The 14813-nt window shown below is 46.4% G+C and overlaps 1 protein-coding gene across 1 annotated transcript in view; it reads right to left on the bottom strand.

Moving 5' to 3' along the window:
- The window catches only part of LOC308169816 (L-fucose kinase-like), a gene marked incomplete at both ends in the record, with an annotated part of 31142 nt that overhangs the window by 11039 nt on the left and 5290 nt on the right, over positions 1-14813 (bottom strand). Inside the window, 4 exons of the mRNA XM_080544559.1 lie at positions 10883-11110; positions 12104-12270; positions 12864-13080; positions 14201-14556. Coding sequence (XP_080400685.1) covers positions 10883-11110; positions 12104-12270; positions 12864-13080; positions 14201-14556 — 968 coding nt within the window. The remainder of the gene's footprint in view (positions 1-10882; positions 11111-12103; positions 12271-12863; positions 13081-14200; positions 14557-14813) is intronic.

Raw genomic sequence — 14813 nt, 5'->3', positions numbered from 1 at the left:
CGACGAGTTTTCAATTTGTCGGACTTCAACAACTTTTACCGGACAAAGTCCGGGAATTACCGGTTAACGGAAACCCTGTGGCTGTGTTCGTGAGGTGGCTGTGGTGCAGGAGGTAGAGTGGCGCAGGAGGTAGAGCTGCCGTCTAATGATCGCAAGGTTGGCAGATCGGCGGTTCGAGCCCCAGCTGGCCACATGTCGAAGTGTTCTTGGGCAAGACATTGAACCCCAAATTGCTCTCTATGAGCAGGCCGGCGCCTTGCATGGTAGCTTGCCGCCATTGGTGTGTGAACAGGGTATATACAGGAATCTTGAGGTTCATTTCAATACCTTTCAAAAGACTTTTTCCAGACCTCACCGCCACTTCGAGCTGTAACCGTTTACATCAGTGACACCTTTAACTTAACAGTTTTAGTTTGCAATAGACTAGACCACTATCATACAACAGAATTCAAATAGGCTGGGAAAAATTAAACCAAAGGCAAGGTTTATTAAAAACATACATGCACACACACACACACACACACACACACAGATATACAGACACACACAGATGCATACGTACACACACACCACACATACACGTACACACACACACACAGATATACAGACACACACAGATGCATACGTACACACACACCACACATACACGTACACACAAACAGACAGATATACACGCACACACGCACGCACGCACACAGTCAGTTAGGGCAGCATACTCTCACCAACATGCATACACATATGTTTCAATACAGTAGACCTAATGTAGGATAAAGAACATATCCTGTCCATATAACATCCCAATAACTCTTAGTTAAACAAAAAGGGATTTAAGAAACAAGACGTAATGTGACTCATCCCACCAAGGGAGACACACGTCCTAGGACCATCTAGGCACCCAAAAGGCACCATCTAGGCGTCCAAAAGGCACCATCAAGAGGGCACAACAGCGGCTATACACCCTGAGATGCCTCAGGAAAGAACACAACAAGCAGGAGATACTGGTGGCCTTCTACCGCGGCGCAGTGGAGAGCATCCTCACCTACGGCATCTGCAACTGGTTCTACAGCTGCACAACAGCGGAGAGAAATGCGCTACAGAGAGTCGTGAGAACAGCACAGAAGATCACCGGCGCCCCCCTCCCCTCTCTGGAAGAGCTGTACAACACATGCTGTCTCAGGAAGGCCTCCAAGATCTCCAGGGACCCGACCCACCCTGGGCACGTACACTTTATCAGGCTGCCCTCGAAAAGGAGGTACAGGACCCCGGCCGCTAAGACAAACAGACTGAAGAACTGCTTCTACCACAGGGCCGTCAAGGCCCTGAACACAGCAAAGGCCTAAGTTCTGGGCCCAGGACAGTCTGGACGGATTGTATGGCAGCTAGTGCTGAGGCACAAAAATGTACATTTCAAGCCTGCAAACTGTGACACTTTAAATAACGTGAAAAAATACTTTTGTGCAATATGACAACCCTAGTTGACAATCTGTGCAGTATAGTACAGTGGATTATGTACATAGCCTTTATTTATGTAAACCAGCTCCTTACCTTCTTGTGATTTTATTCTTTTTCTAAAAGTTTTTTTTTTTTTTCCCTTTCCTAACACCAGGGGAGCCACCCCTCCTAAATTTCGTTGTTTGGTACCTGTACTGTAGCAATGACAATAAAGTCCATTCATTCATTCATTCATCTCCCCTCCCTAATTCACCATTTGAACAACAACAGTGTTCTCAGACAGGTTTGGGTTTGGTCATGACATGCTCCACTCAACCAAAAAAAAGATCTTCATGACTTAATGTGCCTCAGCTCGTCTGATTTCGAGTCCAGCAGCTTCTCAGTTTCGACCAGTGTGTTCTGTTTTTCTTTGCATCTTCTTCTCAGGGTGTTTGATTTTGTGAGCAGCTGGGCCATTAATGATCCACATTTCCCCTCTGCCTGCTCGGCTAGCTGATCAGCATCTCTTTGGAGGGAGTGGCACACCTCTGTCAGAACCTTTTTCTTTTTCTTCAGGTCTTCTATGTCCTCTAGAACGGCTTTTCTCTTGAGGCCCTGTGCAGAACTCAGTTTCTTCCTCCATTCATCTTCCAGGTAAATCCTGTACTTTGACCTTGCAGAGGCTACTGAACCCATGAACTCCTTGGTGAGAGGTACCTTGAGAACACCCCCACAGACACAGACCTTGTCGCAGATCAACCTCAAAGCTTCCATCGACCTTTCAAGGATGTTGCACGTTTCAACCTCCTTGTTGATGGAGAATCCTCTTTCTACCGTGGCTTGTCCATGGGACAGAAGTAGAAGGCTCTGAGAAAACTTGGACAGCTCAGGGTAAGACTGGCTGAGTGCTGAGTGCAGGAACACATCAAGCCGCTCCTTCAGGGGCTGAAAGGAGAGGAATCTCTCATCTCTCGCCTCAAGAGAGAGAAAGCTCTGGAACTGTTGGACGATCACATCACCTGGAACAGGGGAAATTAAATAAATATTACTAATAGGTTAAATTAAATTCTAGTCATTTAGTTAATCTTTCATTGGACAAATACACGGCACAGTGTCTGTAAAGTAATTAAAAGGAAAGCAGTGTAGTGTAGATATCTTCTGTGTTACTATTATTTCATTCGGATGCATTTGAAAAGACACTTTCACACTGACAAAAGAATGCAAAGAAAATGGTCTTAGCCTACAGTAACCTATCCACTTCTACTCTCTGTATATTTGTCCTACCAGCTGAGACGCCTCCTGCCAACTGCTTGTCCTGCAGCATTGTTTGTACTGTTGTCTTCATCTTTGCGAGGCACCACTCTGCATCTCTGTGCATGCTTGTGGGATCCAAACATCCAATGGCCCTGATCACTGGAATTTTCAGGGGGCTTTTCTCCTGCACTTTCTTAACCATGTTAACCAGGCCCTGCATGCACTCTTTCCTGAAGGTGAGCACAGAAAGCTCACCTACCCTGCTTCCTGGCTTGCCCTGAAGTGCCCGTGACAAATAAGGAACAGACTATAAACATAGGCTATAAATTATGTAGAAGGTAAGCTTTATAGTCTAAAAAAAGTTTCTCCATATCCGCTATTATTATTATTATTATTATTAATTAATAATAATAATACAAACAGCAGAATAAGATGTACAAATTGTAGTTGGATTGGTGTACAGATAGAGCAAATCCAGACATACATCCCTGAAAAGAAAATAGGCAGTATCAAAATTACCTTGATGGCAGTTTCAGCACCCAGGCCTATGTCAACATCCTTGTAGGATACCCTGTCCGCCTCATCAGCCACGTCAATTTTGGTCAGCTTCAGGGGAGTGGCGTCTTGCAGGAGCTCCCCCTTTACAAACCGCCGCAGGAGACTCTTAAAAGGATATAGCAAGCAATCAGTGACAGAACTATCCTACTAGCCTACCATTAAACAGATAATTGGTGTGAGTGTGTGTGTTTGCATCAATGTTTCATCTCAAGTGACTTGGCCAATCTATGTAAAACTGCACATGGCATTGAGGATGGATTGGCAGAGGGGCACTATTTTGCAGAGTTGTGGACCACCACAAATCCACGGGTATGGACTAGTTAATATAGATTAATCATAGTTGAATTAGGCCCTAGTGTAATGACTACCTTCAGCAGCTCACTCAAATCTTTGGCCAAGAAGGGCAGAACTGGCTCATCAGTTTGATAGTTGGTCAGGAAGGGCCTGAAGGTCCTGGATATCGCCAGGAAGAACTGGAGCTTGGCGATGATGAGGGGATCCGCTTGTGCTGCCTCAATGATGTCGTAAGAGGCAGTACCGGGGTTTGGGAGCTTCTTCTGCTTGACTGCATCCATGTACATCATGATCATTGGCCACACTAGAATTGCCCTCTCTGACACAGGGACATTTTCAACCCACCTGTGCAAAAATGGACAATGTCAGGTCACTCCAATTTTAATTGTGTCATTTTACCTCATTGTTGCCACATAAAAACACAGACATTTCAGGCCAAGCCCTTTCTCAATGTGTATTCTCAACCTACCCGTGGCCACAGAATGGTAGCGGAAAGCAGGTGGACCCAGTCAAGGCAGTGAAGTCTTCCCTCCTAGCTGGAACATTGTGGAAAAGGAAATGGAGTGCTCGAAGGAGCTTGTCCAGCTGCCACATAGTAAAACCTGCCTTCACTGCATTGTGGATGGTGTGAAGCCCACAGCTTCCAACATTGACTAGATGAGCACCACACAGCTCAGCATGCTCTTTCTGGAGGAGGTCTGCCAACTTCAAGTTGACATTTGGGCCGTCCATACTGATGGATAGAAGCTGCCTCATATTGAGTTTTGCAACACATTCCTGTGAATAGACACAGCAATTAGTATTTAATGACAATATTCATTAAATGTTTATTCTTGAAATACACTGCCATTCAGACATTCAGTAAGATATTAACTATAGCCTAATTTCCACTCATCATTATATGTAAATTACTTTCCAAGCCATTCAAGCTAAACTGAACTGCTAGCCTGGTCACCCAACTTCACTCCTCAAGTATAATGAAGACAATTTGCTAGTTAAAGGACCCACAATAACCACACACACACACACACACACACACACACACACACACACACACACACACACACACACACACACACACAATCAATCAATCAATCAAAATCACACATCCAACAGTAACCTTATTACACCACTCTCTGTGTCACATTTATCCCTAGGGATACATTTTTATCCTTACTGACAGACAACCACCCTCTCTACCGTCCATGCCTCCTCCTCCCCAATCCCATCAACCTGTGTCGAGTCACTTGCCACATCCCAATCTCATCTATTAATCTACACTTTAGCCACACGATTGTCCATAAGTATAAGTATGAAAAATGTAAATAAACGTACTTTGATGTGATGCAGCAGGTCGTCAGCTTTTCCGTGTCCCAGGAATTGAGAGCCAATGTACCGTGATTGAACACGGTCATCCTGCCAAAACCGAATGTGGACGTCGAGCTGTTTCGTTTTTGTTGACTGGTTGAGAGACTCGTCAAACATCAGCACAAACTGGCCAGCCTTGTTAATGGTGTCAATGAGCTGCTGCTTAAAGTATGGTGCTATCCCCAATCTTATTATATATCCAGGTTTGTCCTTGCCACAGGAGAACGTCTTGGCAATGTCCGAGTCTGGAAACATTGCCTTGAAAACATCGGAAATGTTTTCGTTTGAGTTCAGTGAGTGGTGTTTCACCGCTGTGTCGAGACACCATATAATCTCCGCACGCAGTGTTTGTGTGCCGCCCAGAGCCAACCTGATGTCGGCAAAAGACGAGGCAGAGGTGGCTGCCCTGTTAGTAGCCACGGTCGTAGCTGTAACGTGAGCTTCATTGGGTGCGGCTGGTGTAACGTCGGCAGTAGATTTAGGTAGTGTTGCAACGGCAGTAGCACAAACATTTACAATAGAGAGCTGCCGCTCTCGGTGACCAACGGCGGCCTTGTGGCTAGCGCCATGCATGTGCGACGTTGATCCCCATCGATGCAACACTTATTTTCTTTTTACATATACAATACGCCTCCCTGATGTTACCGGCGACTGGTTGCAGGCAGCCATGGCTTAAAGGCTGGCACATCCAACCAGGACTCCGCAAATGTACACTTTCCCATTGTTATTTTTTTTACACTTTCCACTTGGTTTCTACAAAATGATTCAAAGACATTCGTTTTCGTCTTTCGCTCTCAGGGCGTCATGTGACGTAACCTCGGGGTTATGCATTACGTTAAAGTTTCCGGTTCATCTTAGTTTTTTTTAATAAAACTAATAAATTCACGAACTTTTACTAAAAGTTTTTAGGACAAACTCTTTGGACAGAGTCTAATTCAGAAAAATACATACAAAATTCAAGACCTCATAAAATCGTGATAAGACTTTTTAATACTTATTAAGGGTCTTGATTTTCCCAAAATCGATTTATCAACTTTTAATACTTTTCAAGACACCGCGGACAATGTGTGTGTGAATGGGTGAATGAGAGGCCGTTGTAAAGCGCTTTGGATAAAGGCGCTATAAGTCAGTCCATTTCAGTGGCGGCTGGTGCAAAAAAATTTGGGTGGGGCACAGCAGTGTGGCGGGGGGGTCGTCTTTCGCCCGCGCAGCGCGCGTTTTTTTCCGCGTGCACGGTTTTTTCCCGCGTGCACGCGCATAAACACGCACTGGCGTTCCAACCATTGTATAATTTCAACTTTCACCCTTAAAATGACCGTGTGGGCCATGGAGAAGTTACCCTGTCAACTACAGACACTGAGGTGGAAGAGTGACCGGTCTATGGACGTCGGTACGGTCCAATACCCAGTGTCAGACAAGGAGGAAGTCTAGTCAACAAGGCTAGTACAGGCCTCACAGCTACACTCAGGTTAATAAAGGTAGCAGATGAATATGTGTACTATGTGTCTGTGTGACATGGCTACATCAATGAGCAGAGATGAATGCTGCAGTCAGTAGTACAGTACTATCTATTTCATAGACACATGATGGATGATGATGGAGAGTGATGGTGGTCAACACATCACAGCAGGTCAACACATTCAATGATGTATCACAACCAGACCATGTCAGAAACACAACCAGACCATGTCAGAAACACAACCAGACCATGTCAGAAACACAACCAGACCATGACTGTAACACAACCAGACCATGTCTGTAACACAACCAGACCATGTCAGTAACACAACCAGACCATGTCAGAAACACAACCAGACCATGTCAGAAACACAACCAGACCATGTCAGAAACACAACAATGCATCAGCTGAGTTAAAGAAAACCAAGTCTTACCTTTGATGACAGAACATGAGCCGTGTTTACCCGTACCTCCGCCTTGCTCCGCGCATATTGCTATGAATAGTTCGAAGATAGGTGCTTGCACGTTAGGTGCGAGGCTGCTTGGTTAACCCATTAGCGGGAACATTATTAGTTGCACAAAATAGGCTGATTTAATTGACCATGAACATCAGAGACAGACATTACGAATGTTCATTTAAAATACTCCGGAAGCCCGAAGTCCGGAAAACCGGAAGTCGGGAGTCCTCAGCATAATGCATTGTCTGCAATACAACAGGAGATTCAGGAGGACGCACATTTGTGCGCCCTGGCCAAGAAATAGAGACAGCCAATTGGAGCGCTGCTACAGCTCACGTGTAAACGAAAAGTATTCGTCCTGGCATAGACATCCATTGACCGGCGCCCCCGCGTTCTCCCCTATGTATTTTAACAGTGAGTTTTACACACACACACACACACACACACACACACACACACACACACACAGATAAAAATGTTTATTGTATTGGAGGATTTTTAATGAATGCTGATAGGCGCCGACAGAATATCAGCCGCATTTTGTGAATAAACAATGTTTATTTAAAAAAAAAACTTTTTTTGTGAAGGTGGGGGCGGCGCCCCAGCGCCCTCTATCGGCCAGCCGCCACTGGTCCATTTACCATTTCGTAAATTCGCTCTGAGAGCGCCGGAGCGCACAGTGTGTTCAACGGCAAGGGACCAAGTAATTTGATTGGACAAGAGGCATTCCATGAGTGCTGATTTCCAGAGCGAATTTACGAAGGCAGCCTATATCTTTTATTGTGTAATTTAGAATGTTGGAATGTATAGAAGTTCTGATGCTGTTTATCACTACCATGACAACGGATGTAAAACATTCTAAAGTAAGTAACTTCAGCTCAGTGCAGTGCAGTGTTCTACATTCATTTGCAAACATGGACAAAGAGAGAGAAGATATTGAGAGACAGTGGGAGGATATAAGGAGTGCTATGGAGGCCTTGGAGAAGAAGGAGGAGGAGATGGAAGGAATGGAGGTGGCCCTCTTTGAGGAAAGGAAGCAGCTCAACAGAGACAACATGGTGTTGAGCAGGAAGCAACAGCAGATGGAAATAAAGGTAGAGTGGTGGAAAGAGAAGACAGACATCTTATTGGAGGACAGGGAGCAGTTGAGGGCAAAGGAGGAGGCCGTTTGGAAGAAGGCAGAGGAGGTTGAGAGGAGGAGTGAGGAGATGGAGAGAGAAAGGGAGGTGATGGAAAGAGAGAGACAGGAAATGCAACAACAGCGTTTGAAGAACAAGAAAGAGGAGGAACTTCTGAGGAAGGAGAGAGAGGAGATGGCTGAGAAGGGAGAGAGGCTCTGGCAAAAGAGGCTCAAACTAAACAGAGCTCAACAGGAGCACATGCTCAAAACATGGAGCGACACTGATGCGCTGACTAACCAGAGAGGACTGCTGGAAGAAGAGAGAGAGAAGTTAAAGAAGAGGGAGAGCAAGATGAACTTGAGAGAGAGTGAGGAAATGGAGAGGATGGAAAGAGAGAGACAGGAAACCGAACAGCAGCGTTTGAAGAACAAGAAAGAGGAGGAACTTCTGAGGAAGGAGAAAGAGGAGATGGCTGAGAAGGGAGAGAGGCTCTGGCAAGAGAGGCTCAAACTGAACAGAGCTCAACAGGAGCATATACTCAAAACATGGAGCGACAGCGACGCCCTGACTAACCAGAGAGGACTGCTGGAAGAAGAGAGAGAGAAGTTAAAGAAGAGGGAGAGCAAGATGAACTTGAGAGAGAGTGAGGAAATGGAGAGGATGGAAAGAGAGAGACAGGAAACCGAACAGCAGCGTTTGAAGAACAAGAAAGAGGAGGAACTTCTGAGGAAGGAGAGAGAGGAGATGGCTGAGAAGGGAGAGAGGCTCTGGCAAAAGAGGCTCAAACTAAACAGAGCTCAACAGGAGCACATGCTCAAAACATGGAGCGACACTGATGCCTTGACTAACCAGAGAGGACTGCTGGAAGAAGAGAGAGAGAAGTTAAAGAAGAGGGAGAGCAAGATGAACTTGAGAGAGAGTGAGGAAATGGAGAGAGAGAGAACAAGAAAGAGGAGGAACAAGAAACAAGAAACAAGAAACAAGAAGAACAAGAAAGAGGAGGAACTTCTGAGGAAGGAGAAAGAGGAGATGGCTGAGAAGGGAGAGAGGCTCTGGCAAGAGAGGCTCAAATTGAACAGAGCTCAACAGGAGCATATGCTCAAAACATGGAGCGACAGCGACGCCCTGACTAACCAGAGAGGACTGCTGGAAGAAAAGCTGAAAAAGATGCAGACAAGGGAGAGCATTATGAATGAGAGAGAGAAAGAGGAGAAAGAGAGAGAAGAATTGAAGATGGACAAAAAACCGAGGGAGGAAGCTCTGACAAAAGAGAGGCAACGGATGGTGAGTGAAAAAGAATGAATAGAAAGAGATATAATCTACAGTAGTCTATAGTCTGACATCTGAGGCTGTGTTATGGTTGGGGGGAAATGTGTAGGCTATACCTTGACCTAACTACCATGATCTGCTTCCTGATTTGTGGACCAAAGTCACTACTCTGACTTTGCATTCTACCTCCTCTTCTTTCACCAATCACCTCTAACCCCCTTCTGTCCTGTTTGGACTTTGTTGCAGGTGAACATGGGCCATAAGGATCACCTAACGGTCACCACAATCGCAGCAGCCTGGGCCCTGAATACCAGCCTCCACTCAGACTAATCCCAGCCAGCAGGCTCAGGTAATACATCCCATACACTACATGAGTGTGTGAGGGTTTGTGTGTGTGTGCGTGTGTGTGTGTGTGTGTGTGTGTGTGTGTGTGTGTGTGTCCATACAGTTCATTATCAAGGTATAACAAAAGAGCTTAAAGTATTATTTCCAGTGGAGTGGGGCCTATAGACTAATATAATCAGCTGAGCTCACTTGACATTGGCCCTGCCTGAATACAGTGATTCTGTTGCAGGAGATGGCTTACTGACCTGATTGGCTAAGGAACTGGAGAGGAGAGGAAGGAGCGGAAGACAAACTTATTATTGATAACAAACTTGATTATAAATGCTTTCACCATTTCATCTGTGACTACTTTGAACTGCAACTAGGGAGTTACTATGGCAATTCTTGAATGGCCAAGTCAATCTTTACATTTAATCCAATTGAACATAATTTCCTGATAAGAGTTTAGGCAAAATGATCTAAAAACAAACAAGTGAAGATGGCTGCAGTACAGGCCATCCCCAGACAATACCCAGCATCTAGTGAGGTCAATGGGTTGCAGATTAGTTATTGCAGTTATTGCATAATCCAGGGTTCCCGCACCTTCTGAAACATCAAATTCAAGCACCTTTCAAGGACTTTCAAGACTCAATTCCCTCAAAGTCAAGGACCCAACACGGCATAGTTTGAGACGCATCTAGATGAGAATTGATATAATAGGAACTATCCGCTCACAGACAACAATTAAAAAGAGAGGCTTGAATGTGTGAACACTAGATGGTCTCTTGCCTTCTCTATCACAGAACAGCAAAACAATATATTGTGAAATATGTGTAAAGTTAAGCAATACAGAGACTTATTTACTAGTTGACGAGCTAAGAAAAACATTTTTGAATATATATTTAAAAAAATAGAGAGAGAGAGAGAGAGAGAGAGGAATTCAAGCACTTTCAATGACCCATGTCTATTTTGAAAAACTTTTAAGGCCTTGATTTTTTTTCTCTCAAATTCACAAACTTTCAAGGATTTCAAGGACCCGTGGGAACCCTGCTGACTGTTCACAGAAGTTTTATTTCAATTTTCAAATAAGAAAAACCCCTGACCCGACATGTACTGTACTACCACACCACTCCTCCCTCCATCCCTCTCCTCTCTCCCTCCTCCCCTGTCCCCTGCTTGCTTCCTCCCTCCATCCCTCTCCTCTCTCCCTCCCTCCTCCCTCCCTCCTCCCCTAGCCCCTCCCTCCTCCCCTACCCCCTCCCTCCTCCCCTCCCCTCTCTCTCCTCCCCTCCCCCCTCCCCCCTCCCTCCCTACCTCGATGGAGGGAGGAAGCAAGCAGAGCCTCACCAGGTGTGTGCGGCTGACAGTGGTCCTTCAGATCCTCCAGCCTTTCACAAACGGTCTCCATGGCGACACCGCAGTCCATCCCTCCGCTGGAACTGACCAATAGCAGGCGGGGCTCCTTGATGCGCCGAGCCCTGGCGCCGATGGGCCGCCTCCCATCGACCCTCACGGCCACGTTGACCACGGAGCCGCCGTGTTCAAAGGCGATGGGGGGCGTGTCACTCCAGCCACCTGGGGGGGAGATTACTGCTGTTGACTGGTGGTGTGTTCATAAGAACTTGTAATAATAATAATAATAATAATAATAATAATAATAATACATTATGGTCAAATGCCCCCTCCATGGCTGTTCTCGTTTAACAGATGGATGGTAAATGGACTGCACTTATATAGTGCCTTTATCCAAAGCACTTTACAACAGCCTCTCATTCACCCATTCACACACACATTCACACACCAATGGCGGCAAGCTACCATGCAAGGCGCCGGCCCGCTCATTGGGAGCAATTTGGGGTTCAGTGTCTTGCCCAAGGACACTTTGACATGTGGCCAGCCGGGGCTCGAACCGCCGATCTGCCAACCTTCCAATCATTAGACGCCGACTCTACCTTCTGCGCCACAGCCACCCCACATTAGACTTATATAGTGCTTTTCTAGACACTCAAAGACGCTTTACAAACTGAAAAGATCGAGTAGTAATAATAAAAAGAAACAAAATAAATAAATAAAAGAAAGTATAGGGGCGTAATTGAGGTAGTGCTGGGGACACATGGGAAGGGGAGGGGGAGAGGGAGAGGGTTAACTGGTGAAGGCGAGCTTGAAGTAGTGGGTTTTGAGGGCCTAATATCTCCAGGCTTACTGCTGTGACTGGTGGTGTGTTAACACTAGAACAGCCGTGCCTTTTTTACCTACTAAAAGAGCCGCCTCTTTACAATGCTCAAGCTGCTACTTACACACAACGACCACTAGTTGGCCATCTGTTCAATTAGCCTGCTTCCTACACAGAAAAACGGCAAAATAGCTTTATACTATTGATGTGATTTTGAAAATGTAAGGATACTGGGTGGTAGAACACACATATCTAGGAAAAGTCATGAAAGGAGGGTCCTGAAATTTGATAGAGTGCAAAGATATAACATTTTTCTTTAGTCACAGAGGTCAAATGACCCCTCATGGCTGTTTTAGTGTTCATAAGAACTGGTGAACCAGGCCTCTGCGACTCACCTGATAGGTCCAACCTGGCAGGACACTCCACTTCCTGCCACGCCCCTATGGGCATCACCTCGCCACGACCGATGGAGACGTACGCCTGTGCTGACATCACAGCTTGGCGTAGCAGCACCTGCCCAGCCCCCTCGTAGTGTCGCGCTGCACGCACTAGCAAGTCTGTCCTGTAGAGGGCAGCAACACATCCACGCAGTAGGTCACACTAACACTACTAATACTGCATGTATTATTGACTCGTGTAAATGACAAAATAATGATCTGTTTCCATTGTCGCAAACTCAAAGGCTGCATCATGATAATCTTGACCGGCTTCATTTCTAATACAGCCACTTTTGACTTTTGGATTTTTGTTGCAAGTAATTTACATCTAATTTAGGCTTAAGAAGGTACAGTATGTAACATTTCGAGCTTTCTAAAAGCTTCCTAATGGTTGTAACGACTCTACGTTTAATAATTAGCAATCAGGGAAAGAAAGAAATATTTCATGAACGAATCCTGTTTTGGTCCGGAAAAAGCACATTCAGTGTTCAGGTAGTCAGGTAGTGTGCTGGTAGTCATAGTAACCAGGTAGTGTGCTGGTCGTCATAGTAACCAGGTAGTGTGCTGGTAGTCATAGTAACCAGGTAGTGTGCTGGTGGTCATAGTAACCAGGTAGTGTGCTAGTCGTCATAGTAACCAGGTAGTGTGCTGGTAGTCATAGTAACCAGGTAGTGTGCTGGTAGTCATAATAACCAGGTAGTGTGCTGGGTGGTCGTACCTGCTGAGCCAGTTGAGTCTCTGGGCGGCCAGGGTCTGCACCCCGCCAGGCAGGTCCCCCCGCTCCAGCAGAGAGAAGGCGTGGCTCCAGGCACGGTTGGCGGCCGGCCCGCTCCTCAGACCCCCCCTGCCCTCCCCGGCCAGACAGCCCAGCACGTCAGCTATACAGGCCAGGCAGCGGGCCGCCACGCCCAGGTTCTCTTTGCTCCCTGCCGCGACTGGAGGTCCCAGAGAGAGAGAGAGAGAGAGAGAGGGTGGAGTGTTAAAAGGTGCGATCTCAAATTCATAGACAGAGCTTTGTGTTACTTTGAGATATCTATGTATCCCACTCTGAGCTCTCTCAGAATGAACCGATAGAGAGCAAAACGCAAAATTCTACGCTAAATACTGGTGGGAAGCCTGCATGACCCCATCGCCAGGAAGTCCTCGTTTTTAAACAAAAAATGTCTTAGAACCCTAGCCTCCTGCCTTTCAGTGCCATTTTAATTATGCAATCAGCTCATGGTACTGGAACCTCAACAAACCTCTGAAAACTAAACTTCAAACAGCACAGAAGAAATTAATTAGAGTGGTGTTGGGCTTCCGTTACAAAGCGCACGTTGGAAAGGCCCAATTCATGGAGCTTCAATGGCTGCCAGTTGAAGCCAGAGCCAGTCAGATGCGTCTTGTGACAGTCCACAGGGTCCTGAACAACAGAGCTCCGGCTTACTTTAATAATCTCTTTGAGAGAATAGCACACTCATACAACACTAGAGGAAGCTGCGATAATCTAGTCCCCTGTAGACACAGTAAAAAAAACAGGAGAAGTTTTGTTCACATATACAGGCGCAGTGGAATGGAACAAGTTGCCTTTAAGCATCAAAGAAACTGACAGTACCGCAGCTTTCAAGGCTAAGATCAGAATACAGCTGTTTAGCAACATCCCACTGTAAACCAAATAGAGAGTTATAGGACAGGAGAAGGACTTGTATGTTCCAGGCTAAATTATATACGTCTTGGAAGTTTTTATGGACTTGTTGGTTGCTATTGATGCGCTTTGTCTTCCCACATCAAGGACCTGTTTGTCTGTCTGTTCTGTTGTACTGTATGACTGTATGGGAGTGTTGTACTGTATGGGAGTGTTGTACTGTATGGGAGTGGCTGTTGGTATGGCCCCTTCCCCTCGTGGCCCTTTTTAACACCAGGGACAGCGACGGAAACAAGTCACAGACTTTATCGCTCCATCCCTGACAATTACAAGCATCATTGTCTCCATCTATGTATTTGTATTATTGTCAATAATTCAAATAAAAATAAAAAAAATCGATAAAAAAACCCATTTGGAAATGAGCCACTCACTGGAGTCTAGTGTGCTCAGCAGCGCCTCCTGCTGGCCTCCCAGCACAGCAGCTCTGAAGCAGGGCAGGAGGCTGTGGTCACTGTGGCCCTTCAGTGTGTCCGTCACTCTCCTCCTCCCTGCCAGGAAGAACAGCTCCTCCCTCCAGCCCAGCTCCGCGTCCTGGTCAGCCAGGGACAGCACCTCCCTGAGAGACAGCCTCCAGGCCCCCTGCCACTGCTTCAGCGACCCAGGCCCGCCCAGCAGCCAGCCGACGCCCTCCTCCAGCCCTACAGCGCCCTCTCTGGGCTGGAAGACCGGGAACAGGCGAGCCTCCAGGAGGGAGCGGGGTCCGCTGGACCCCCACAGCTCCTCAGACCTGCAGGGGAGGAGGGGGGAGGTGTGATGGGGGGGGTAGTGGTGGTCTAGTGGATAGTGAGTTGGACTTGTGATCGGAAGGTTGTGAGTTCAAATCCCGCCTGAAGCCACACCACTACTAGTGTGCCCTTGGGTAAGGCACTTAGCCCTCAGTTACTCCAGGGGGAATGTCCCTGTAATTCGTAATTGTAAGTCGCTTTGGATAAAAGCGTCTGCTAAATGGCAAAATTTAAAATTAATTATTATGTTCTGCTCATC

Source organism: Nansenia antarctica, assembly GCF_963989245.1.
Source record: "Nansenia antarctica genome assembly, chromosome: 14".
In the NCBI taxonomy this organism is placed as follows: domain Eukaryota; kingdom Metazoa; phylum Chordata; class Actinopteri; order Argentiniformes; family Microstomatidae; genus Nansenia; species Nansenia antarctica.
This window is presented reverse-complemented; position numbering and strand designations above follow the sequence as displayed.